The following is a 24,533-nucleotide window of genomic DNA, read 5'->3' on the forward strand; positions in this document are numbered from 1 at the left end:
TGGTGTTCATCCTAAGTATGCTTTCTTCAGTTTAATGTTTAAAAAAAACTGCACATTTTGTAAAACAAATAAATTGTGGGTAGTTGCCGAGTGGCTAAGTAGTTTAACTTGTAGCCGAAAGGTGGCCAGTTCGATTCCCTGGCAAGGCAAATTGATCTGGCAAGTGGAGGGCTGCTGGGTTCTTATGCTCAAGACATTCCCCATACCGTTGGGCCCTTGAACAGGCTGTTAATCCCACAACATGCTCTCCATCCAGGGGAGCTGAACTGTAGCTTGACCTAGCCTGGGCAGCGGGCCTTCCTCCACAATTGCCAGCAACCTGTGATCTCCACTATCAGCCTTTGGACAGCTCATGTCCCCCGGGGACCGGTTCGTACATGAAACATTAATTTCAAGCTGCAAAGGCTTCGATTTCCTCCTTACCTGGATTTAATGGCGAGAAGGCTGAAAAAAAATGGGAAAATATGTGTACTTTCTTTATGAAACACCATTTTCCACCACCATGCTAGAGTTGCTAATACCTAGGAATGATACCTCCTTTACGCCTGCTATTTTATATTAGTTTTACCCCTGGCTCATATATTGTGATGTGTTGCAAAAACAACGTTTATACTGTTTTACCCAAAGGTAAATGTACTGTATAACAATCGCTGATTGGATCTTAGAATTCTGTCGGCTGCTGATTGGTGGTTGGGAATTTCCAGGCGTGTATCCCAGCCCCTCGTTTACGTCTGTGCGGCAGTAGTCTGTTTCTGGTGGGGCACTAGGCTCGCTGCAAGCGATGATAGACTATTTCCTTATTTTAAAACCTTCCAAAACTCTTTCCTTTCTCTCAACGGATTTGCAGTTTATGGACTACCGAATTAACAGATTTTTGCAGGGATTGGAATAATTCGACTACAGTTTTGGGAGTCCCTGGGAGAGGGGAGTCCGAGAGAAAAGTTTATATCACTGCGCGACAGGCACTATATGGAGAGAGTGGGTGAGCTTACAGTATGGTTTCATTCTCCGTACCATCTATGATTTATGAAAGGATTTAGATAGCTTTAAAACATAGAAATTACAGAATATACTTCTGATGAATGCCATTTTTAGCGTTACGATCAAATTAACATGTATGGACACGCATGAAAAGAGTTCTGCGTAAACCAGTAGAACTAGATTGCGTGTGAGTTTCGACTGGAGTCGTATACTACAGTCACTCCCAGGTAAACCATTAAATTCCCCAAAGTTTCTTCACAACGTCATCCTTGTTATATAAAATACCAATCTAACTATGGCGGGGATGAGCAATGCCCACATGAAGACCCTGGAGGACCTGACTCTAGACTCGGGCTACGGGGCAGGGGACTCCTGCAAGTCCCTGAGCCTCTCGTCCTCCAAGTCCAACTCACAGCCGTTCATGACGGCTCCGCATCGGGGCAACTGGTGGTACTACTCCGGCTCCATGAACAGTCGCAACAACAGCTGGGACACGGTCAACACGGTGCTGCCCGAGGATCCCGAGGACATCTTCTCCAAGTGTCCCCGTTTACCGGAGCTCGAGGAGTTCCCTTGGACCGAAGACGAGGTGGGAAAGATACTGCGTAAAGTAGCCGGGAACGTTACCGGTGCCAAAGCGTTTCCGGTGCCGACATTATCCAATGAGGCAGTCCGGAGGCTGTCCACGCTCCTTCGCCGAGCCCTCATCCGCATTTCGAGGGAGGCTCAGCGGCTGAGCGTCATGCACTGCCGTTGCACTCGCTTCGAGGTGCAGAGCGCCATGAGGCTGGTGCTGAGCTGGGCTCTGGCCGAACACTGCATATCGGCCACGGTCAAGGCCATCTCCATGTACAGTATGAGCGCCGGAGAGCTCCTGAGGAAGGGCAAATCTGCCCGTTGCGGCCTGTCCTTCTCCGTGGGAAGGTTCTTTCGATGGATGGTGGACACCCGCATCTCGGTGCGCATCCACGAGTATGCGGCTATCTGTCTTACCGCCTGCATGGAGGCGCTGGTGGAGGAGGCCGGCGCCCGGGTAATGATGGCTGAGCGAGGGCACTCCAGGGGGGACACAGTGTCAGGCTGTACCCCGGTGTCGGTCGAAGCTCTGGAGGGGGTGGTGAACAATGACGCGGAGCTGTGGGGGGTCCTGCAGCACTATGAGCATCTCATCTGCGGCAAGAACGCCAATGGTAAGAACATTTCTATCACTTCAAGGCAAGAGTACCCAAAAGGTAGACCAGCTAATGTGGAATGAATGTTGGAAGGTGACTGTAAAAGGTGACTGTAAAATGCATAAAAGTGGGCTCAAAATTATAGACTTATAAACTAAGTTGCTGCTACAATTGAAGTTGTTGCTGCCAGGCCCGGTCTCTGTTTCCCCACCACCAAGCACAGAAAAAGTACATTTCCTGCAATTCTACACTTTGAGTGTGATGAATAGCAATTTCTGTGAAATTTAAGCTGGTCTTCTGCAGTTCTACACATTTTGCCATGGGGCGGAGAGAACATTTAGCAATTTTATAACACATTTCATGTAATTATACTTATTTTGCATTGACTGAATTATATCTGAGTGAGAGTGACTAACAAAATCATTGGGGGCCCCGAGGAGGTCAGGGGCCCTGGGCACGTTCCCTGTGTGGCCTGGTCAGTATTTGGGGATGATAACTGGCTCGACTAATTTGCCAATCTAAAAATTGTTAGCTGACATGGCTAATTGAGTGACTGTCACTAGGCAGGTTTCCATTGACCCAATTTTATTAGACAGAAGCAATGCCTTGTGTTTAATGGAAACGGCAGATATAGGAGAAATGTTCTGAAGATTGACAACATTTTAATCTATTCGACAGGGGTGGATTTTCATTTGTCAAACTTTCTTTATAGCGACAAATGGTGTTTTTCGAATAAATGGTGATTGTTCAATACTTTTAAGGTAAGCGGGACATGGGATGTCTTCATCTAACTAATAAGCGCCACTCCACATTTAATTCTAAATGCCTACTGCTTGCAAAAATCTATTTTATCAACTATGAAAAACAATGTATCATTACAGGACAAGGATTGTCCTGACTTTCAAGAATGCCTGAATTGCTTTGCCTTGTGTTTCTGGTTGGCTGGGAAGTTTCACCATTCAACTATTTCAGATATACAGCAGTGCACGTTTCACCATGGCATGGTTTGTCATTGGCCCATGAGAATTATTAGAATATGGCAAATATTAGTAAATTATTGCATTCTATCAATGCTGGCTATCTGAGACATGAAACCGATAGGTGGGAGGGCATACAGGATGTCAGCAGTTTATTAATGCTCAATTTGTTTAAATTGGTAATAGAAACACTTCAGCCACTTCATTTTTATTCGACACTGTAGGTTTTTGCTTGTGACGTCATTACGTCCAGCTGTTTTTATCGAGATGATAGTTAACCTCTATGGGCTAGGTGGGACGCTAGCGTGCCACCCGTGGTGCACTCCATCAACAGCAGGTGCATTTCAAGAGCGGCAAATTTGAATCCAAATAAATGTCAAAATTCAAATTTTTCAAAAATACAACTATTTTACACCATTTGAAAGATAAACATCTCCTTAATCTAACCACGTTTTACGATTTCAAAAAGGTTTTACGGCGAAAGCATAAATTTAGAGTATGTTAGGACAGTACATTTACAAGAGTTGTGTGTAATGTTTTGTCAAGTCAAAGACAGGGTCACCAAAACCATAAAACCAGCTAAAATGATGCACTAACCTTTTACAATCTCCATCAGATGACACTCCTAGGACATTATGTTAGACAATGCATGCATTTTTAGTTCTATCAAGTTCATATTTATATCCAAAAACAGCGTTTTACTATGGCATTGATGTTGAGGAAATCGTTTCCCTCCAATAACCGGCAGTCAAGTCAGCGTCACAAATTAAATAATTAAAATTAGAAAACATTGGTAAAATATTATATTGTCATTTAAAGAATTATAGATTTACATCTCTTGAACGCAATCAACTTGCCAGATTTAAAAATAACCTTACTGGGAAATCACACTTTGCAATAATCTGAGCACTGCGCCCAGAAAAATACGCGTTGCGATACAGACTAGACGTCATGTTGGGGAGATCTAAAATCGAAAATACTATGTAAATAATCCATTACCTTTGATTCTCTTCATCAGATGTCACTTCCAGGTATCACAGGTCCATAACGAATGTAGTTTTGTTCAAAAAAGCTCATCATTTATGTCCAAAAATCTCCGTCTTGTTAGCACATGATCTAAGCCAGCCGGACTTCTCGTCATGAACGAGGGGAAAAAATATATTTACGTTCGTTCAAACATGTCAAACGTTGTATAGCATAAATCATTAGGGCCTTTTTTAACCAGAACATGAATAATATTCAAGGTGGACGAATGCATACTCTTTTATAACGTATTGGAACGAGGGTACCCAACATGAACTCGCGCGCCAGGTGTCTAATGGGACATCATCGTTCCATGGCTCTTGTTCGGTCAGATCTCCCTCCAGAAGACTCAAAACACTTTGTAAAGGCTGGTGACATCTAGTGGAAGCAATAGGAAGTGCCAAAATATTCCTCAGCCCCTGTGTTTTTCAATGGGATAGGTTTAAAGGTAATACAACACATCAGGTATCCACTTCCTGTCAGAAAATGTCTCAGGGTTTTGCCTGCCAAATGAGTTCTGTTATACTCACAGACACCATTCAAACAGTTTTAGAAACTTTAGAGTGTTTTCTATCCATATATAATAAGTATATGCATATTCTAGTTACTGGGTAGGATTAGTAACCAGATTAAATCGGGTACATTTTTTTATCCAGACGTGCAAATGCTGCCCCCTAGCCCTAACAGGTTAAATGCAAATGACCCGAGTTTCTTTAAAAAATAAACTGAAAAAAAGATATGCAACATGTTTCATGAGCTGAAGTGGGGCGGGAGGTATCCTACTGGTTAGAGCGTTGAACTTGTAACCGAAAGGTTGCAGATCGAATCCCCGAGCTGACAAGGTAAAAATCTGTCGTTCTGCCCCTGAACAAGGCAGTTAACCCACTGTTCCTAGGCCGTCATTGAAAATAAGAGTTTGTCCTAAACAGACTTGCCTAGTTAAATAAAGGTAAAAAAATAAGCGACCACTTATGTTGCTTATGCCTGGATTCTGCAATTGAAGTTGGTTTGTATGCGTGTGTGCACAAGCATGTGTGTATGAATCTGGACAGGATAACATTCATTCAGTCTGATTGAAAGTGCAGTCAAACTCTCACCTCAGTTAAGAGCACCAGTGAGCAACACTTACACGCCCCTTTCCCCTTCCCACTCACTCATGTCTACATGTGATGGAAAAAGTGTAATGTGTCATACTCAAACCTGTGGTAGAATACAATGGGTCTGCTTTGTTTGAGAAAGCTTGAGATGTGTGAGAAGGCTTTAGATGTGTCCAAAGTGATTTCACTTGTCAGGATGGGGAAAAAGCAGTAAAATTTGCATTTGAAATCTTAACAAAGAAGGATTTTTTCCTCACTAAACAAGTCATGTTTTTTATGAGGGTAAAAAATTAAAATTGAAGTATGGGAATAGAATAGTCACTGTCAAAGTGACTGTTTCATTTTGCATTTTACATTTTGGTCATTTAGTAGACACTCATCCAGAGTGACTTAATCACACTCCGTTCTGCAAGTACCATACCCACCTCACCAATTTGTCTCCATCAGACTTGTATTTCAGTTTATGTCCATCCTTTTTTCTAGAACAGATTTTTGATCAGTGTAACAGGAAGCCCAAATGTTACACTGTTTATTAGATCTGATTAGAGATCAATGTTCAAGCAAACCATTTAATCAGTTATGGATTTTTTTATTTTTTTGTATTAATGTTTTAAAGGCAGAGTGCAGTGAAACTTAATTATCCTGTGTTTTATATATATATTTCCACACTGTGGTTGGAATAATACTGACATTCTAAAAATTATACTAATGCCATATTAGGGTAAGAGCAGTTTGAAAGGCCGCCTGTTTTGGTGGGATGGAGTTTTGGCCTGCCTAGTGACATTACCAGACGGTTAATTAGTTAATTGTTAAATCCATTTGAATTCAATAGCTTTTTGACAACACCACTTTAGATTTCCTTTTGATGTGAACGAAACGTTCCATACATGCAGTATTTGCCCATTGTATAAGTGCTCAGAAAGTGACTTTTTGGACCTGAATGCCAAAACATTCAAGAGATAATGCTCAAAGTTGACCTATTTTGCATACCCCATCATACCATGAGATAGGCTTGGGCGGTGTCCAGATTGTCATACCTTCATACCGACCTTGTGCCATACTGGGATATTCGGTAATACCGGAACTGAACACGCTGTCTTCCAACCGCACTGATAGTCTGTAATCCGTAGTTTAGCAGTGCTAACATGTACATGTAGAATGCCAACTAAATGCTAACGAGTGCATTGCGAACATTTTGTAAAATTTCTGACCTAAACTATACAAGTATACAAGTAACTCAAAAATGCTACTCAGTTTGCTGAACACACAAAACAAATATTAGCTAGCAAGGCTGTTGATCCAGGTGGGGATTCTCTGCTATTACCCAGCGAATGCTTGATTTTGGAAGAAGTTAGCTATATAGCGAACTAGCTACTAAATTAGCAAACCAAATGCACAACTGCAGAGTATTTAGCACATTTTAGACACTTAACTTAATAGTTGTAAGATATCTAGCTGGCAAACATTTAATTATGTTGTGAATTCCATACTGTAATTAGATCACCTGGCGCATGCTCCACAACAGTGAGTGACTCACAAGGTTTCGCTCTCTCGTCATTGTGTGCTTTTAAACAAACACCATGTGACTGGGGACTATCGTGAGCTACATAAATGTGACAGATGAAATTAAGAACATAATATTCTTTATCTCCTAACATATTGCACAAGTTGACTGCAGGTATTTACTTATCAATTTGCTACAAATATTCAAGTTGATTAAAAATCTAAGAAATTGTTTCAACGGTATTGTAAACCATCCCGTGGCTTTTTCCAAATACCCCTTTATACTCTTTACCACCCAAGCCTACCATGAGACATCCATGCCTTCATCACTGGAAAAGATTAACGGTTGAGATTTGAAATAATTTAAAACTTTACAAACCGGGTTGTCAAACTATTTACATTTTTTTTTAATACATTTGAACCTTAAATGTCAATTATCTAAAAATACGTGAAGTCAGATTTTTTTCATATTACAATATATTGTAGCCCAGACCCTATTTTATGTAATCTGAGGTTTTTGTGTTGTGCCCACCATCGGTTGAGACCGAACATGCTCTTGAATATACAGGGTGGGTGTCATGTTTTGGCTGATAAATGTACTAAAATGGGAATACAATTGAAATTTCAACTTTCAAGTGGTACCACAAAGATGGTTGGAGGTCCACATCAGGGAATATCTATTGTTTTAAATTATACTGTCAATCCATCATAAATAAACCTATTAAAGTCATAAAAATATAGATAATAGAATAGTGGGTGGGTGGCCTAGCGGCCATCTTGTGGTAGTAATTACAAGTTAATAGAGTTAAAGTACTCACACTCAAGAGGCCAAGATGTAAAAATAATATAAAAAGGAACAGAGCATACATTTCGATCTTATGCCTTCATCAGTGCTGTACTAACAAATTTAAGAAGACACATACTTAAGACACACCTGCTGTGCATAGCGGGCGCAACAGGTGCAAGCAGATAGTTGATTAGAAACGGGCAAATCGGGAGTCAATGCATATTAACAAGGAATATATAGAAGAGTATCAAAAATGGACAATTCAAATGTCACATACAGTGCATTCGGAACGTATTCAGACCACATGACTTTTTCCACCTTTTGTTACCTTACAGCCTTATTCTAAAATGTATTAAATCGTTTTTCCCTCATCAATAACCCATGATGACAAAGCAAAAACAGGTTTAGACATTTTTGCAAATGTATTAAAAATACAAAACTGAAATATCACATTTTAAGTATTGAGACCCTTTACTCAGTACACTGTTGAAACAGGTTTGGCAGCGATTACATCCTCAAGTCTTCTTGGGTATGATGCTACCTGCTTGGCACACCTGTATTTGGGGAGTTTCTCCCATTCTCCTCTGCAGATCCTCTCAAGCTCTGTAAGGTTTGATGGGGAGCGTCGCTACACAGCTATTTTCAGGTCTCTCCAGAGATGTTCGATCGTGTTCAAGTCTGGGCTCTGACTGGGCCACTCAAGGACATTCCGAGACTTGTCCAAAACCACTCCTGCATTGTCTTGGCTGTGTGCTTAGGGTTGTTGTCCTGTTGGAAGGTGAACCTTGGCCCCAGTCTGTAGTCCTGAGCGCTCTGGAGCAGGTTATCGTCAATGATCTGTCTTTACTGTGTATTAATTTTTCCATTTATCCTGACTAGTCTCGCAGTCCCTGCCGCTGAAAAACATCCCCACGGCATGATGCTGCCACCACCATGCTTCACCGTGGGGATGGTGCCAGGTTTCTTCCAGACGGGATGTTTGGCATTCAGGCCGAAGAGTTCAATCTTGGTTTCATCAGACCAGAGTATTGTGTCCTTTAGGTGCCTTTTGGAAAACTCCAAGCGGGCTGTTGTGCTTTTTACTGAGAAGTGGCTTCTGTCTGGCCACTCTACCATAAAGGCCTGCTTGGTGGAGTGCTGCAGAGATGGTTGTCTTTCTGGAAGGTTCTCCCATCTCCACAGAGGAACTATGGAGCTCTGTCAGTGTGACCATCAGGTTCTTGGTCGCCTCGCTGACCAAGGCCCTTCTCCCTGATTGCTCAGTTTGGCCGGGCGGCCAGCTCCAAGAAAAGTCTTGGTGGTTCCAAACTTATTCCATTTAAGAATGATGGAGGCCACTGTGTTCTTGGGGACCTTCAATGCTGCAGAAATGTTTTGGTACCCTTCCCCAGATCTGTGCCTCTACATAATCCTGTCTCGGAGCTCAAGGGACAATTCCTTCGACCTCATGGCTTGGTTTTTGATCTGACATGCACTGTCAACTGTGGGACCTTATATAGACAGGTGTGTGCCTTTCCAAATCATGTCCAATCAATTGAATTTACCACAGGTGGTTTCCAATCAAGTTGTAGAAACATCTTAAGGATGATTAATGGAAACAGGATGCACCTGAGTGCAATTGAGTCTCATAGCAAAGGGTCTGAATACTTATGTAAATAAATTATTTATGTTTTTTAATTTGTAATTCATTTGTAATACTGCTGGTGCATGTACACAACCTAGAGGGGAAACATACAAGGTCCAATTCCTCATTAAGCCTTTGGGGGTGTAGAGTTTTTAAGTAGAAGACTTCGGACTTCACATTGGTGAAGACGCTCATTGGTATTGCGGCATCTGCGGCTTGAGAACGCACCACTCGCCTTTCATTCAAGTCTGAGTGCAAACCCTCATACTGGCTTTCTAAGCAATTAGATGTAAATATTTTAATTTAATTTAAATTTCGATGGTGTACCAGCTAAATTGCAGTGGTCTGAAGGGATAGGTCCATTCTATTGAAATGACACCCACCCTGTTTTTAAGAGCATGTTTCTGAATCGATGGCGCGCACAACACAAAAACCTCAGATGATGTAAAGTAGGGTCTAGGCTACAACATATACAAATAGATAATTGACATTGAAGGTTAAAAAAATCAGCATTTTGTTTTTATTAAAAAAAGTGTAAAATACACTGCTCAAAAAAATAAAGGGAACACTAAAATAACACATCCTAGATCTGAACGAATGAAATAATCTTATTAAACACTTTTATCTTTACATAGTTCAATGTGCTGACAACAAAATCACACAAAAAGAATCAATGGAAATCCAATTTATCAACTCATGGAGGTCTGGATTTGGAGTCACACTCAAAATTAAAGTGGAAAACCACACTACAGGCTGATCCAACTTTGATGTAATGTCCTTAAAACAAGTCAAAATGAGGCTCAGTAGTGTGTGTGGCCTCCACGTGCCTGTATGACCTCCCTACAGCACCTGGGCATGCTCCTGATGAGGTGGCGGATGGTCTCCTGAGGGATCTCCTCCCAGACCTGGACTAAAGCATCCGCCAACTCCTGGACAGTCTGTGGTGCAATGTGGCATTGGTGGATGGAGCGAGACGATGTCCCAGATGTGCTCAATTGGATTCAGGTCTGGGGAACGGGCGGGCCAGTCCATAGCATCAATGCCTTCCTCTTGCAGGAACTGCTGACACACTCCAGCCACATGAGGTCTAGCATTGTCTTGCATTAGGAGGAACCCAGGGCCAACCGCACCAGCATATGGTCTCACAAGGGGTCTGAGGATCTCATCTCGGTACCTAATGGCAGTCAGGCTACCTCTGGCGAGCACACCCCCCAAAGAAATGCCACCCCACACCATGACTGACCCACCGCCAAACCGGTCATGCTGGAGGATGTTGCAGGCAGCAGAACGTTCTCCACGGTGTCTCCAGACTGTCACGTCTGTCACATGTGCTCAGTGTGAACCTGCTTTCATCTGTGAAGAGCACAGTGCGCCAGTGGCGCATTTGCCAACCTTGGTGTTCTCTGGCAAATGCCAAACGTCCTGCACGGTGTTGGGCTGTAAGCACAACCCCCACCTGTGGACGTCGGGCCCTCATACCACCCTCATGGAGTCTGTTTCTGACCGTTTGAGCAGACACATGCACATTTGTGGCCTGCTGGAGGTCATTTTGCAGGGCTCTGGCAATGCTCCTCCTTGCACAAAGGCGGAGGTAGCGGTCCTGCTGCTGGGTTGTTGCCCTCCTACGGCCTCCTCCACGTCTCCTGATGTACTGGCCTGTCTCCAGGTAGTGCCTCCATGCTCTGGACACTACGCTGACAGACACAGCAAACCTTCTTGCCACAGCTCGCATTGATGTGCCATCCTGGATGAGCTGCACTACCTGAGCCACTTGTGTGGGTTGTAGATTCCGTCTCATGCTACCACTAGAGTGAAAGCACCGCCAGCATTCAAAAGTGACCAAAACATCAGCCAGGAAGCATAGGAACTGAGAAGTGGTCTGTGGTTAACACCTGCAGATCCGCTCCTTTATTAGGGGTGTCTTGCTAATTGCCTATAATTCCCACCTGTTGTCTAATCCATTTGCACAACAGCATGTGAAATTTATTGTCAATCAGTGTTGCTTCCTAAGTGGACAGTTTGATTTCACAGAAATGTGATTGATTTGGAGTTACATTGTGTTGTTTAAGTGTTCCCTTTATTTTTTTGAGCAGTATATTTTTGACAACCTCGTTTGTAAGCTTTTCAATTATATCAAACTCAACCATTTATATTTTCCAGTGATGAAGACATGGATGTCTCATGGTATGGTAGGGAATGCAAAATTGATCAACTTGGGTCAATCTGCTGAATGTTTTTGCATTCACGTTCAAAAAGTAACTTTCTTGCCACCTATTCCATGGACAGCTTCCCTTTTGTTTAAATCAGAAGCAATGCTGTCAAAACATGATTGAATTGAAAGGGATTTACCCTAATAGACCAATAAGAAAAATTCTCTGCCAATAACAGCTTGATTGCAGTTTCTCCTCCCCACACTGACCACTCCCAGACAGTCCTAGTGAAAATCTCGCTTGAGAAATTGCTCTTTGCCGAGAAGCTATTTTTGTTTCTTTTGACCATTTTAATTGAAAACAATCACAGTAAGGTACTTAATTTTTACCCCCAAATTATTTGATATTGAGATAAAAACGTCTACATTGGACCTTTTTAAGATCTGATTGGTGATCAGTGTTTGTGTGAAAATCATGTTATCCCCGCAGGGCTGTTTTATTATTAGGCCTTATTGGAGATCAGTGTTAGAGCAGGAAGCACACAGTCGTTTGAAAAACAGTTCTGTTTGTGCTATTAAGTCGACTTCCTCCTCCCCAGCTGTCTGCTCTGCTCTACTCTCTCCCTTCATCCCCTTTATCTCACCCATCCCCTTCTCTCTCTTGCTCTCTCTCCCTCCCTTCCTACCCTCTTCTCTCCTCTCTTATCCGTCTCTCATCCCTCTCTCTGCCGTCTCCTCGCTCATCCCTGTCCCATACCACCAGTAAACTCATTGATCTAAGGCCGGTCTGGTGTTTGATCACCAGTGTTTGACCACCAATGTTGGACCAGTGTTGGGACATTGTAATGAGGTTTTGTTTGTGGCAGTCGGCCGTTCTCCAGAGCAGGGCTCTTTTCACAGCCACACAATAGCCCTTTGTTTCTGTGAGCCTCCGCAGAGAAAACAAACACTATCACACACACACACACACTGATGTAGGCATGAACACACACACGCAGACGTAGGCATGAGGAAATGGGTGCACGCATACACACACAACCACAGCAGTGCTGGACCAAACAGCTGCCAATACAACTACCAGTATTGTTTTTTCTGTTTGTAGGGAATAGGGATCCGTTTGACTGAGCCTGTTGATGAAAGCAGGTCAGGGGTTAGACACCACAATCAGCAGCACAGTGGCAGTGTTTCGCCGAGCTGGGACTGGAGCCAACAGCCATTGTGGTACAAGCAGTGATCATTATGATGATGGTCCTGTGCTCCTGATATGGTCCTGTGCTCCTGATATGGTCCTGTGTTGCTGTTGGTAGACCATGGTGCTTGCAACGTTAGGATGTGGGTTTGATTGATACTAATGTTAGTGGCTTTGGATAAAATTCAGATAAACGGTATGTATTATTACAATGATGATTGTAGTCTAAACTGTCCCAGTCAAAACTGTTCGCTGCTCTGGCACCCCAATGGTGGAACAAGCTCCCTCACGACACCAGGACAGCGGAGTCAATCACCACCTTCCGGAGACACCTGAAACCCCACCTCTTTAAGGAATACCTGGGATAGGATAAAGTAATCCTTCTACCCCCCCCCCCCCCCCCCCCCCCCCCCCCCTTAAAATATTTAGATGCACTATTGTAAAGTGGTTGTTCCACTGGATATCATAAGGTGAATGCACCATTTTGTAAGTCGCTCTGGATAAGAGCGTCTGCTAAATGACTTAAATGTAAATGTAATGTAAATGTAGTCTTTGCCATTGAAAGTCAGGATCAAGGACCCTGACCCTGATGATGATGATGATGGTGATGATTTGCAGTGGTATTTGTTGACTCCATTGTGACACTGCATTGTCAGGCTAGGCAGTTAAGAGACTGTCAGGATCGAACGGCACTTAACACAGCATGGTCAATGTATATCTTACAGACACACACACCACACACACAGCATGAACCACAGTCAGTGGTTTAATCAATGTCTGTCATGTCTGCTCCAGTAACCTCAGCAAGTGTTAAAAGTCAAAGTTTGTCAGAACATCAGTGGTGACAATCTCAGGGATTTTTCTGACAGTGAAATCCTTAAGTAGGCCGCCTAAGCGTTGTAAAGTGTGTGTGTGTGTGAAAAAAAAAAAAACAGACACCTCTCCCACCTTACCCCCATGCCCCCCCATCTCATCACCCCTTCTCTGCCCGTCTTCCTCTCGCTCTCTCTCTCGTCCCACATCTGGAATTCTTTAAGGCAGAAATGAGTTATACGGCTCCAATAACAATCCTGAAAACCCTCTCCCTTTCTCTCTTCTCTCGCTCTCTCCCATTCTCCTCACTTTCAGGCAGGGTCCTTGATTTTATTTATTTATTATTTTCCTGTGTTGTGCAGCAGCCTTATGTGGCATTGCAATATACTGCCCAGACAGGCAGACAGGTACACACACACACACACACACACACGTTCTGACATAGATTGCTGGCTTGGCTGCTCTGTAATAGTTGGCCATTTGCACTATTTGATTCCACTGCTAGATGATATGGCATCCCAATGTGATCAATTCTATTGCTATTATCACAAGCAAAATGGGATGAGTAAGCCTTTCCTCCCATTATAATTGGTATCGATGTGTTTGGTACATTTAGTGTGTGTGCACATGTGCATAGGAGTATTGATTGGTGGAAAATGGAGCATTGAACTAGATGAGTGGCGAGGTTGGTTGCATTGTTTGATGGACTGTTTTCAAATGAAATCAAATTTTATGGGCCAAATACAACAGGTGGAGACTTTACTGTGAAATGCTTACTTATGAGCACCATTTCCAAACAATGCAGAGGTAAAAAGTAAGAAAATGATCACAAAAAATGTAAACAATTAACACAATAAATAACAATTGCGAGTGCATTCGGAAAGTATTCAGATCCCTTGACTTTTCCCACATTTTGTTAAGTTACAGCCTTATTTCTAAAATGGATTAAATAAACAATTTTCCTCATCAATCTACACACAATACCCCATAATGACAAAGCGAAAAACATGTTTTTAGACATTTTTGCAAATCTATTACAAATAAAAAACCTTATTTACGTAAGTATTCAGACCTTTTGCTATGAGACTTGAAATTGAGCTCAGGTGCATCCTGTTTCCATTGATCATCCTCAATGTTTCTACAACTTGATTGGAGTCCACCTGTGGTAGATTCAATTGATTTGACATGATCGGAAAGGCACACACCTGTCTATATAAGGTCCCACAGTTGACAGTGCATGTCAGAGCAAAAACCAACCACTCTCCTAGAGTGTGCGGCTCTCCTTTATTTTTTAAGTGTTCTACTTCGCTAGCCAGAAGGGCCTTGGTCAGGAAGGTGACCAAGAACCCGAAGGACAACCATCTCTGTAGCATACCACCAATCAGGCCTTTATGGTAGAGTGGCCAGACGGAAGCCACTCCTCAGTTAAAGACGCATGATTCCTCCCTTCGAGTTTGCCAAAAGGCACCTAAAGACTCTCAGACCATGAGAAATAAGATTCTCTCATCTGATGAAACCAATGCCTGAATGCCAAGCGTGACGTCTGGAGGAAACCAGGCACCATCCCTATGGTGAAGCATGGTGGTGGTCTCAGACTGGTGCGAAGGTTCGCCTTCCAACAGGACAATGACCCTAAGCACACAGCCAAGACAACACAGGAGTGGCTTCGGGACAAGTCTCTGAATGTCCTTGAGTGGTCCCGCCAGAGCCCGGGCTTGAACCCGATCAAACATCTCTGGAGAGACCTGAAAATAGCTGTGCAGCGACACTTCCCATCTAACCTGACAGAGCTTGGGAGGATCTGCAGAGAAGAATGGGAGAAACACTCCAAATACAGGTATGCCAAGCTTGCAGCATCATACCCAAGAAGACTCGAGGCTGTTATCGCTGCCAAAGGTGTTTCAAAAAAGTAAAGGATCTGAATACTTATGTAATAATTATGTAAATACTTATGTAAATCATTATTGCTTATTGTGTGTAGATTGAGTAGGGGAAAAAACTATTTAATCCATTTGAGAGTAAGACTGTAACGTAACAAAATGTGGAAAAAGTCATGGGGTCTGAATACTTTCCAAAGGCACTGTAAATTTGCAGTTGGTCCAATACAACCCTTGACTGATTTTACATTTTGTTGTGTTACAGCCTGAATTCAAAATGGATAAAAAAATATTTGTTCTCACCCATTAACACACAATACCCCCATAATGACAAAGTGAAAACATGTTTGTTGACTTTTTTTAAATTTGAAATACAGAAATTTGAATTTACATAAGCATTCACAACCCTGAGTCAATACATGTTAGAATAAACTTTGGCAGCAATTACAGCTGTGGGTCTTTCTAGATAAGTCTCTAAGAACTTTGCCCGCCTTGATTGTAGAATATTTGCACATTTTTTTATGTTCTTCAAGCTCTGTGAAGTTGATCATTGCTGCACAGCTATTTTCAGTTCTTGCCATAGATTTAAGTAAAAAATGTAACTCGGCCACTGAGGAATATTTAATGTCGTCTTGGTAAGCAACTCCAGTGTGTATTTGGCCTTATGTTTTAGGTAATTGTCCTGCTGAAAGGTGAATTTGTCTCCCAGTGTCTGTTGGAAAGAAGAATGAAACAGGTTTTCCTCTACGATTTTGCCTGTGCTTAGCGCTGTTCCGTTTCTGTTTATCCTAAAAAAACTCCCTAGTCTTTGCCGATGACAAGCATACCCATAACGTAATGCAGCCACTAACATGCTTGAAAATATGAAGAGGGGTACTCAGGGATGTTTTGTGTTGGATTTTCCCCAAACATAACGTTTTTTGTTCAGGACATAAAGTTAATGTCTCTGCCACATTTTTTGCAGTTTTACTTTAGTGCCTTATTGCAAACGTGATGCATTTTTTTGAAGATTTTTATTCTGTACAGGCTTTCTTCTATTCACTCTGTCATTTAGGTTAGTATTGTGGAGTAACTAAAATGTTGTTGATCCATCCTCAGGTTTCTCCTATCACAGCCATTAAACTCTGTAACTGTTTTAAAGACACCATTTTCTTCCTGTCTGGCAACTGAGTTAAGAAGGGTGCCTGTATATTTGTAGTGACTGGGTGTATTGATACACCATCCAAAGTGTAATTTATAACTTCACCATGCTCTAAGGGATATTCAATGTCTGGTAGATAAAAAACAAAAACAAACAGTAGGTGCCGTTCTTTGCGAGGCATTGGAAAACCTCCCTGGTCTTTGTGGTTGAATCCGTTTGAAATTCACTGCTCGACTGAGGGACCTTGCAATTATCTGTATGTGTGGGGTACAGAGATGAGGTAGTCATTCAAAAATCATGTTCAACACTATTATTGCACACAGAGTGAGTCCATGCAACTTATTATGTGACTTATTATACACATTTTTACTCCTGAACTTATTTAGGCTTGCCATAACAAAGGGGTTGAATACTTGACTCAAGACATTTTCATTTGTAAGAATGAAAAACATAATTCCACTTTGACATTATGGGGTATTTTGTGTAGGCCAGTGACACAAAATCTAAATTTTATCCATTTGAAATTCAGTCTGTAACCCAACAAAATGTGAGGTGTGAATACTTTCTGAAGGCACTGTAAATATTATGTTGGAGGCATATGTTTGTGCCTGGTGAAATACATACAATATATTGCACACCAGGCATTAACATGGCTTTTAGTTTGGCCCTGAATATTTGGGAGTAGGGTGACGTTGCCCCTAGACGCTAATCTTGGGTCAGTTTTGCATTTTCCCTGCTAATGGTGAAGGTTAGGATTGAGGGGAAGATCATCTGGGGTCTGTTACTATGGGACAATTTCTCCCTCAGAGCCAATATTTGTGCAGATCAATATAGGCTAACTTTCTGAACGGTGTCACCAAACCAGTGTGTACAGAGTTAAACTTGTAAGTGATCTAGCTTTAGTGGGTAATAAGGGTTATTCCTGCTGTTCTCTCTTTCTGTCTGTGCGTGTCCTTCTATGGTAGATTTCGGCAATATCCAGATTTTTATACCATCATACCTTTTCTGTGTCATACCAGGGTAGAGGTCGACCGATTATGTTTTTTTTTTTTTTACCGCCGATACCGATTATTGGAGGGCCAAAAAGGCCGATGCCGATTAATCGGACGTTTTTTTATTTATTATTTTTTTTCAATTTGTAATAATGACAATTACAACAATACTGAATGAACACTTATTTTAACTTAATATAATACATCAGTAAAATCAATTTAGCCTCAAATAAATAATGAAACATGTTCAAGTTGGTTTAAATAATGCAAAAACAAAGTGTTGGAGAAGAAAGTAAAAGTGCAATATGTGCCATGTAAGAAAGCTAATGTTTAAGTTCATTGCTCAGAACATGAGAACATATGAAAGCTGGTGGTTCCTTTTAACATGAGTCTTCAATAATCACAATTAAGAAGTTTTAGGTTGTAGTTATTATAGGACTATTTCTCTCTATACGATTTGTATTTCATATACCTTTGACTATTGGATGTTCTTATAGGCACTTTAGTATTGCCAGTGTAACAGTATAGCTTCCGTCCCTCTCCTCGCTCCTACCTGGGCTCGAACCAGGAACACACCGACAACAGCCACCCTCGAAGCAGCATTACCCATGCAGAGCAAGGGGAACAACTACTCCAAGTCTCAGAGCGAGTGACGTTTGAAACGCTATTAGAGCGCACCCGCTAACTAGCTAGCCATTTCACATTGGTTACACCAGCCTAATCTTGGGAGTTGATAGGCTTGAAGTCATAAACAGCGCAATGCTTGAAGCACAGCGAAGAGCTGCTGGCAAAATGCACGAAAGTCCTGTTTGAATGAATGCTCACAAGCCTGCTGCTGCCTACCACCGCTCAGTCAGACTGCTCAATCAAATCATAGACTTAATTATAACATAATAACACACAGAAATTCGAGCCTTTGGTCATTAATATGGTCAAATCTGGAAACTATCATCTCGAAAACAAAACGTTTTTTCTTTCAGTGAAATACGGAACCGTTCCGTATTTTATCTAACGGGTGGCATCCCTAAGTCTAAATATTCCTGTTACATTGCACAACCTTCAATGTTACGTCATAATTACGTAAAATTCTGGCAAATTAGTTCACAACGAGCCAGGCGGCCCAAACTGTTGCATATACCCTGACTCAATTTATACCCTGACTCAATGACACAATTTCACCTGGTTCATATTGCCTGCTAACCTGGATTTCTTTTAGCTAAATATGCGGGTTTAAAAATATATACTTCTGTCTATTGATTTTAAGAAAGGGATTGATGTTTATGGTTAGGTACAGTCGTGCAACGATTGTGTTTTTTCGCAAATGCGCTTATGTTAAATCATCCCCCGTTTGGCGAAGTCGGCTGTCTTTGTTGGAAAGAAATAGTCTTCACAGTTCGCAACGAGCCAGGCGGCCCAAACTGCTGCGTATACCCTGACTCTGTTTGCAAGAGAAGTGACACATTTTCCCTAGTTAAAATAAATTCATGTTAGCAGGCAATATTAACCTGTTAGGGCTAGGGGGCAGTATTGACACGGCTGGATAAAAAACGTACCCGATTTAATCTGGTTACTACTCCTGCCCAGTAACTAGAATATGCATATAATTATTGGCTTTGGATAGAAAACACCCTAAAGTTTCTAAAACTGTTTGAATGGTGTCTGTGAGTATAACAGAACTCCTATGGCAGGCCAAAACCTGAGAAGATTTCAAGCAGGAAGTGGCCTGTCTGAGAAGTAGTGTTTCATCTTAGCTCTTTTTATTGAAGACTCAGGATCTGTGCGTGCAATAACGTGACACTTCCTATGTCTTCCATAGGGTCTCAGAGCCTGGGAAAAAGTTGAACGATATCGAGGCAGGCTCTGGCTGAAACACTTCATCGCTTTTGGCAAGTGGCCACTCAGAGTACTATGGGCTTAGGCGCGTGCCCGCTTCGACCGAATACTTTCTTTTCCTTTGTCTGTTTATCTAAACGCAGATTCCCGGTCGGAATATTATCGCTTTTTTTATGAGAAAAATGGCATAAAAATTGATTTTAAACAGCGGTTGACATGCTTCGAAGTACGGTAATGGAATATTTAGAATTCTTTTGTCACGAATTGCGCCATGCTCGTCACCCTTATTTAGCCTTTAGGATAGTGTCTAGAACGCACAAACAAAACGCTGCTGTTTGGATATAACGATGGATTATTTTGGACCAAACCAACATTTGTTATTGAAGTAGAAGTCCTGGGAGTGCATTCTGACGAAGAACAGCAAAGGTAATAACATTTTTCTTATAGTAAATCTGACTTTGATGAGTGCTAAACCTGCTGGGTGTCTAAATGGCTAGCCCTGTGATGCCGGGCTATCTACTGAGAATATTGCAAAATGTGCTTTCACCGAAAAGCTATTTTAAAATCGAACATATCGAGTGCATAGAGGAGTTCTGTATCTATAATTCTTAAAATAATTGTTATGCTTTTTGTGAACGTTTATCGTGAGTAATTTAGTAAATTCACCGGCAGTGTTCGGTGGGAATGCTAGTCCCATGCTAGTCACATGCTAATGTAAAAAGCTGGTTTTTGATATAAATATGAACTTGATTGAACAAAACATGCATGTATTGTATAACATAATGTCCTAGGTGTGTCATCTGATGAAGATCATCAAAGGTTAGTGCTACATTTAGCTGTGGTTTGGGTTTATGTGACATTATATGCTAGTTTGAAAAATTGGTGTCTGATTATTTCTGGCTGGGTACTCTGCTGGCATAATCTAATGTTTTGCTTTCGTTGTAAAGCCTTTTTGAAATCGGACAGTGTGGTTAGATTAACGAGAGTCTTATCTTTAAAATGGTGTAAAATAGTCATATTTTTGAAAAATTGAAGTAATAGCATATCTAAGGATTTGAATAACGCGCCACAGGATTCAACTGGCTGTTGAGTAGGTGGGACGCAAGCGTCCCACCTAGCCCATAGAGGTTAACTAAATATGCAGGTTAAAAAAGATATACTTGTGTATTGATTTTAAGAAAGGCATTGATGTTTATGGTTGGAGCAACGTGTACCTAAGCGATTATATGCAACGCAGGACAGGCTAGATAACTACACATGGTTGATGATATTACTAGTTTAACTAGTGATTATGATTGATTGTTTTTTATAAGAAGTTTTATGCTAGCTAGCAAATTACCTTGGCTTCTTACTGCATTCGGGTAACAGGCAGGCTCCTCGTGGAGTGCAATGTAAAGCAGGTGGTTAGAGCGTTGGACTAGTTAACCGTAGGGTTGCAAGATTGAATCCCTGAGCTGACAAGGTAAAGATCTGTCGTTCTGCCCCTGAACAAGGCAGTTAACCCACCGTTCCTAGGCCGTCATTAAGAATGTGTTCTTAACTGACTTGCCTAGTTAAATAAAGGTAAAAATAAAAAATAAAATTTAAGTTGGCCAAATCGGCGTCCAATAATACCGATTTCCGATTGTTATGAAAACTTGAAATCGGCTCTAATTAATCGGCCATTCCGATTAATCGGCCGACTGCTGTACCAGGGTATACGGTATTACCGAATGTGCAAACAAGGGGCACTATTTATAAAAATATTATTATAAATATGATTTATTTATTTTTGACCCACAAAACAATTTAGGCAACAGGGATCTTGTTCCAGGAGTGGATTGTGTGTCTGCTTTAACCAAGAAGCTTGATCTAGACACTAGCAAGTTAGCAAACCAAATGCATAGCTGGAGCCCTGAGCTGGAAATAATTTATTTGACACACCTTAGATTTCTTATAGTTATATCTTAACTTATAGTTAGTTATAAGCAGCGGCGTAGCACCCCCACCCTCCCCTCCCCCCATATTTAATCTTAGTTTTTATACGGCATTGAAAATTATACCGTCGGTATTTCCAAATAGAAGCACATACAAATGTACACATAGTCGATATCACTGTTTATACTTGCTTCCTGTCCGATCTCAGTTGTGAAACACTGGCCCAAAGGTTCAGTGTGTGTGTGTGTGTGTGTGCGCGCTTGTGGCTCTCAAAAAACACAGTTGATTACAATCAGTGAACAGGGGATTTTGATTCAACGACAAAGTCAACTATATTTAACCAAGTCTATCAGTTGAGAACCTATTCCCTCTACTTGTCTAAAATGTTAATTATTTGTCGACGCAGCCCATTGTTGTAGACTTCACTAAATAAACTTTCACTCGTGAACTCTCTCATATTCCACTCTCTAGCTGAACCATCCCATTGCCCTCTGTTATTTGGGATGCGTGCCAAATGGCACCGTATTCTCTAGTGCAAAATGTTTGACGAGGGCCCATAGATACAGGGATCATTTGGGACGCAGACGTGGTCTTACTCTTCGTTTCCTCTGATGCTATCCAGCAGTTTAATCTCATCTCACGCCAGTCTCTTCCTCCCATTAAATAACGATTCCATGACTCACTCTGAACACGGTTTACACTACAGGACAACTAACGCTGATGAACTGGGGAGAGAGAGGGAGGTAGGGAAAGAGAGGGGGGAGAGTGAGCGATAGGCCAGAGGGGGAGAGAGAAAAGACAGAGGGTGTTGGGCAGAGACACAGTGAGATAAATACTTTTGATGCTTTCTATTGAGACATTCTCACTTACTTAAAAACACAACACTCCCCGTGAAACATCCCCCCCTCCTTAAAAGATAGAGGTAGAGAGAGAGAGACCCAAGACAGAGATAATAGCAATTGCATGCTGTTTTGCTTACTTTATGTGAATGGAAAACTGGAAGGCATAGTGTCCCATTTCTAGAGAGTTCTCTGCAGCAGCAGTTTAAGACTGGTTCAACACAGACACACACACGCACGCACACGTTCAGGGTCCGATGCTAATGGATAATGTGAGAAGCAGAGGGTCTGGATTGGAATCTGGCTGGCTGGTTGGATTTTTCCTGGATGTCAGTATGGTTCAACTGAGAATTTAGTACTGGGTATCCCATAACCTCCGTGTAGAGGCTGGATGGGAGACAGGGCTGCCACTGAGACACCTGTGTAGGGAGAGAGACAGATGTGCCTGTATATGCTTGCCAAGAGACAGTTCCTGCAATGGGAGGACCATACTCACCAAAAACAAAACGCACAACTCACATTTTTCCACATTTGTCTCCATCCTTTTCCCCATCAGCACCCTCGCTCCCAGATGAAGCCCACTCCATAGTCCATCTGTAGGATGTGATGGAGTAAGTAATTGTATACATTTCCTCTCAGGGGTCACAAGGTTAGGGGTCATCTTGGAACTGGTAGTCATGAGCCTGTCGGCACGCGCCGTTTGGGCTTGGCCCTCCTTACCCACAACTACCGGAGACCTCTTTGTCCCCCGCCCCCTCTCGCATGCCGCCGGTCACCATGGCAACGCCAGCCAGACAGGAAATCGGGGCAGCATGGGAAGAATGCCAACAATGATTTACACAACCCTAGGTTGGAAGTTTGAACGAGTTCTAAACAGAGTGAGCACGAGAGAGAAGGCTCTGTCCTCACTGCTTAGAGGGGATGGAAAGAGGAGGAAAGAGGGATGAAGGGATGTAAGGGGGGAAAAAGAAAGACAGAGAGAGGATTAAAGCATAGTCATGCTGCTCTTTGTATAGCTTTAGCCGTTTGTTCCTTATGCTCGTGTGCCATTCATTTTGTGCTTCCAGGGCGAAAGAGAAAGAAATATGGGTTCAGTTCTTTACATAAACCAGGTGGACCCTCATCCACCCCTTCACACGTCTCCTCTGTATGAGTACTGTTGTTCTAAGAGAGCCCCGTTTTTCCCTCTAAGCACACACAGCTTTCCTGTCAAACAAGCTGTTATGTAGCGGGTTGAAACCATTTAATGAGATGTTTTTGAGAATTCTGAGAATTGTATTTATGTTTTAAGTACCTCATCACATTTTGCATTTAGCACTAGCTTTAGATGGAGGGTGGACACTTGAATGTGAACTGGATAGCACCTAAAAGCTTGTTTGCTCTTTATAATGGAACCACCAAGATGAGGAATACTTAAATCTGGACTTTGAGTCCAGCTCCACTGTTGATGTTCATTATTGCCCTCTAATCCGGGACTGACTTAAACCTTGGGCACTGGATGTGTGCAATGAACCACCAGAAACAAATTGCAATCCAATGTGTAACTGGACTTGAGGTCCAGATTTGAGTTTGACTGATGTAGATTATTCAAATAAGGTAACTCAAGCATTTGTACCCTTATGGTAGGGTTTTCGCGCATGTCTTCATGATTTTCTACAAAAGTATCACATATATTTTATTTAATACATATCCATACCATTCTTTCTTTATACCCCATGTTGACCTTCCCAGTCGCTGCATTATGAACAATTAATGCGAACCATCACTGTTGTAATTGTTGATGGACATGATCTTGCGTGTGTGTGTGTGTGTTTGCGTTTCTGTGTGTGTGTGCGTCTTTGCAAGTGGGGCCCATTTTGTGGATGGGATGGCTGTAATATTTTACCTCATCTCAAACCAGAGTGGGAAAGAGTAGAAAGGGAGAGTAGTGTAGAGACTGCAATAGGAGGAAAGAGGGCTGTGTGCTATATAAGGCAAAGCCATCATCTACAGAGAGATGAACCTGGAGAAGAGTCCCCTAAACAAGCTGGCCCTGGGGCTCCGTCCACAAACACAAACAGACCCCACAGAGCCCCAGGACAGCAACACAATTCGACCCAACCAAATCATGAGAAAACCAAAAGGTAATTACTTGACACATTGGAAAGAATTAACAAAAAAACTGAGCAAACTAGAATATTTGGCTCTAAACCGAGAGTACACAGTATCAGAATACCTGACCTCTGTAACTGACCCAAACTTAAGGAAAGCTTTGACTATGTACTGACTCAGTGAGCATAGCCTTGCTATTGAGAGGCCGCCGTAGGCAGACCTGGCTCTCAAGAGAAGACAGGCTATGTTTCACACTGCCCACAAAATGAGGTGGAAACTGAGCTGCACTTCCTAACCTCCTGCCAAATGTATGACCATATTAGAGACACATATTTCCCTCAGATTACACAGATCCACAAAGAATTTGAAAACAAACCCAATTTTGATAAACTCCCATATCTACTGGGTGAAATACCACAGTGTGCCATTACAGCAGCAAGATTTGTGACCTGTTGCCACAAGAAAGGGCAACCAGTGAAGAACAATCACCATTATAAATACAACTCATGTTTATTTATTTTCCCTTTT

The 24,533-nt window shown here is 42.0% G+C and overlaps 1 protein-coding gene across 1 annotated transcript in view; it reads left to right on the forward strand.

Annotated features, from left to right (window-relative positions):
- Positions 1-736: 736 nt before the first annotated feature.
- Positions 737-24,533, forward strand: part of abtb2b (ankyrin repeat and BTB domain containing 2b) — a 177,431-nt gene continuing 153,634 nt past the window's right edge. The window contains exon 1 of the mRNA XM_014123879.3: positions 737-2,171. Coding sequence (XP_013979354.2) covers positions 1,277-2,171 — 895 coding nt within the window. The 5' untranslated portion in view covers positions 737-1,276. The remainder of the gene's footprint in view (positions 2,172-24,533) is intronic.

The sequence above is a fragment of the Salmo salar genome, chromosome 10 (genome assembly GCF_965601325.2).
Source record: "Salmo salar chromosome 10, fSalSal1, whole genome shotgun sequence".
Classification (NCBI taxonomy): Eukaryota; Metazoa; Chordata; class Actinopteri; order Salmoniformes; family Salmonidae; genus Salmo; species Salmo salar.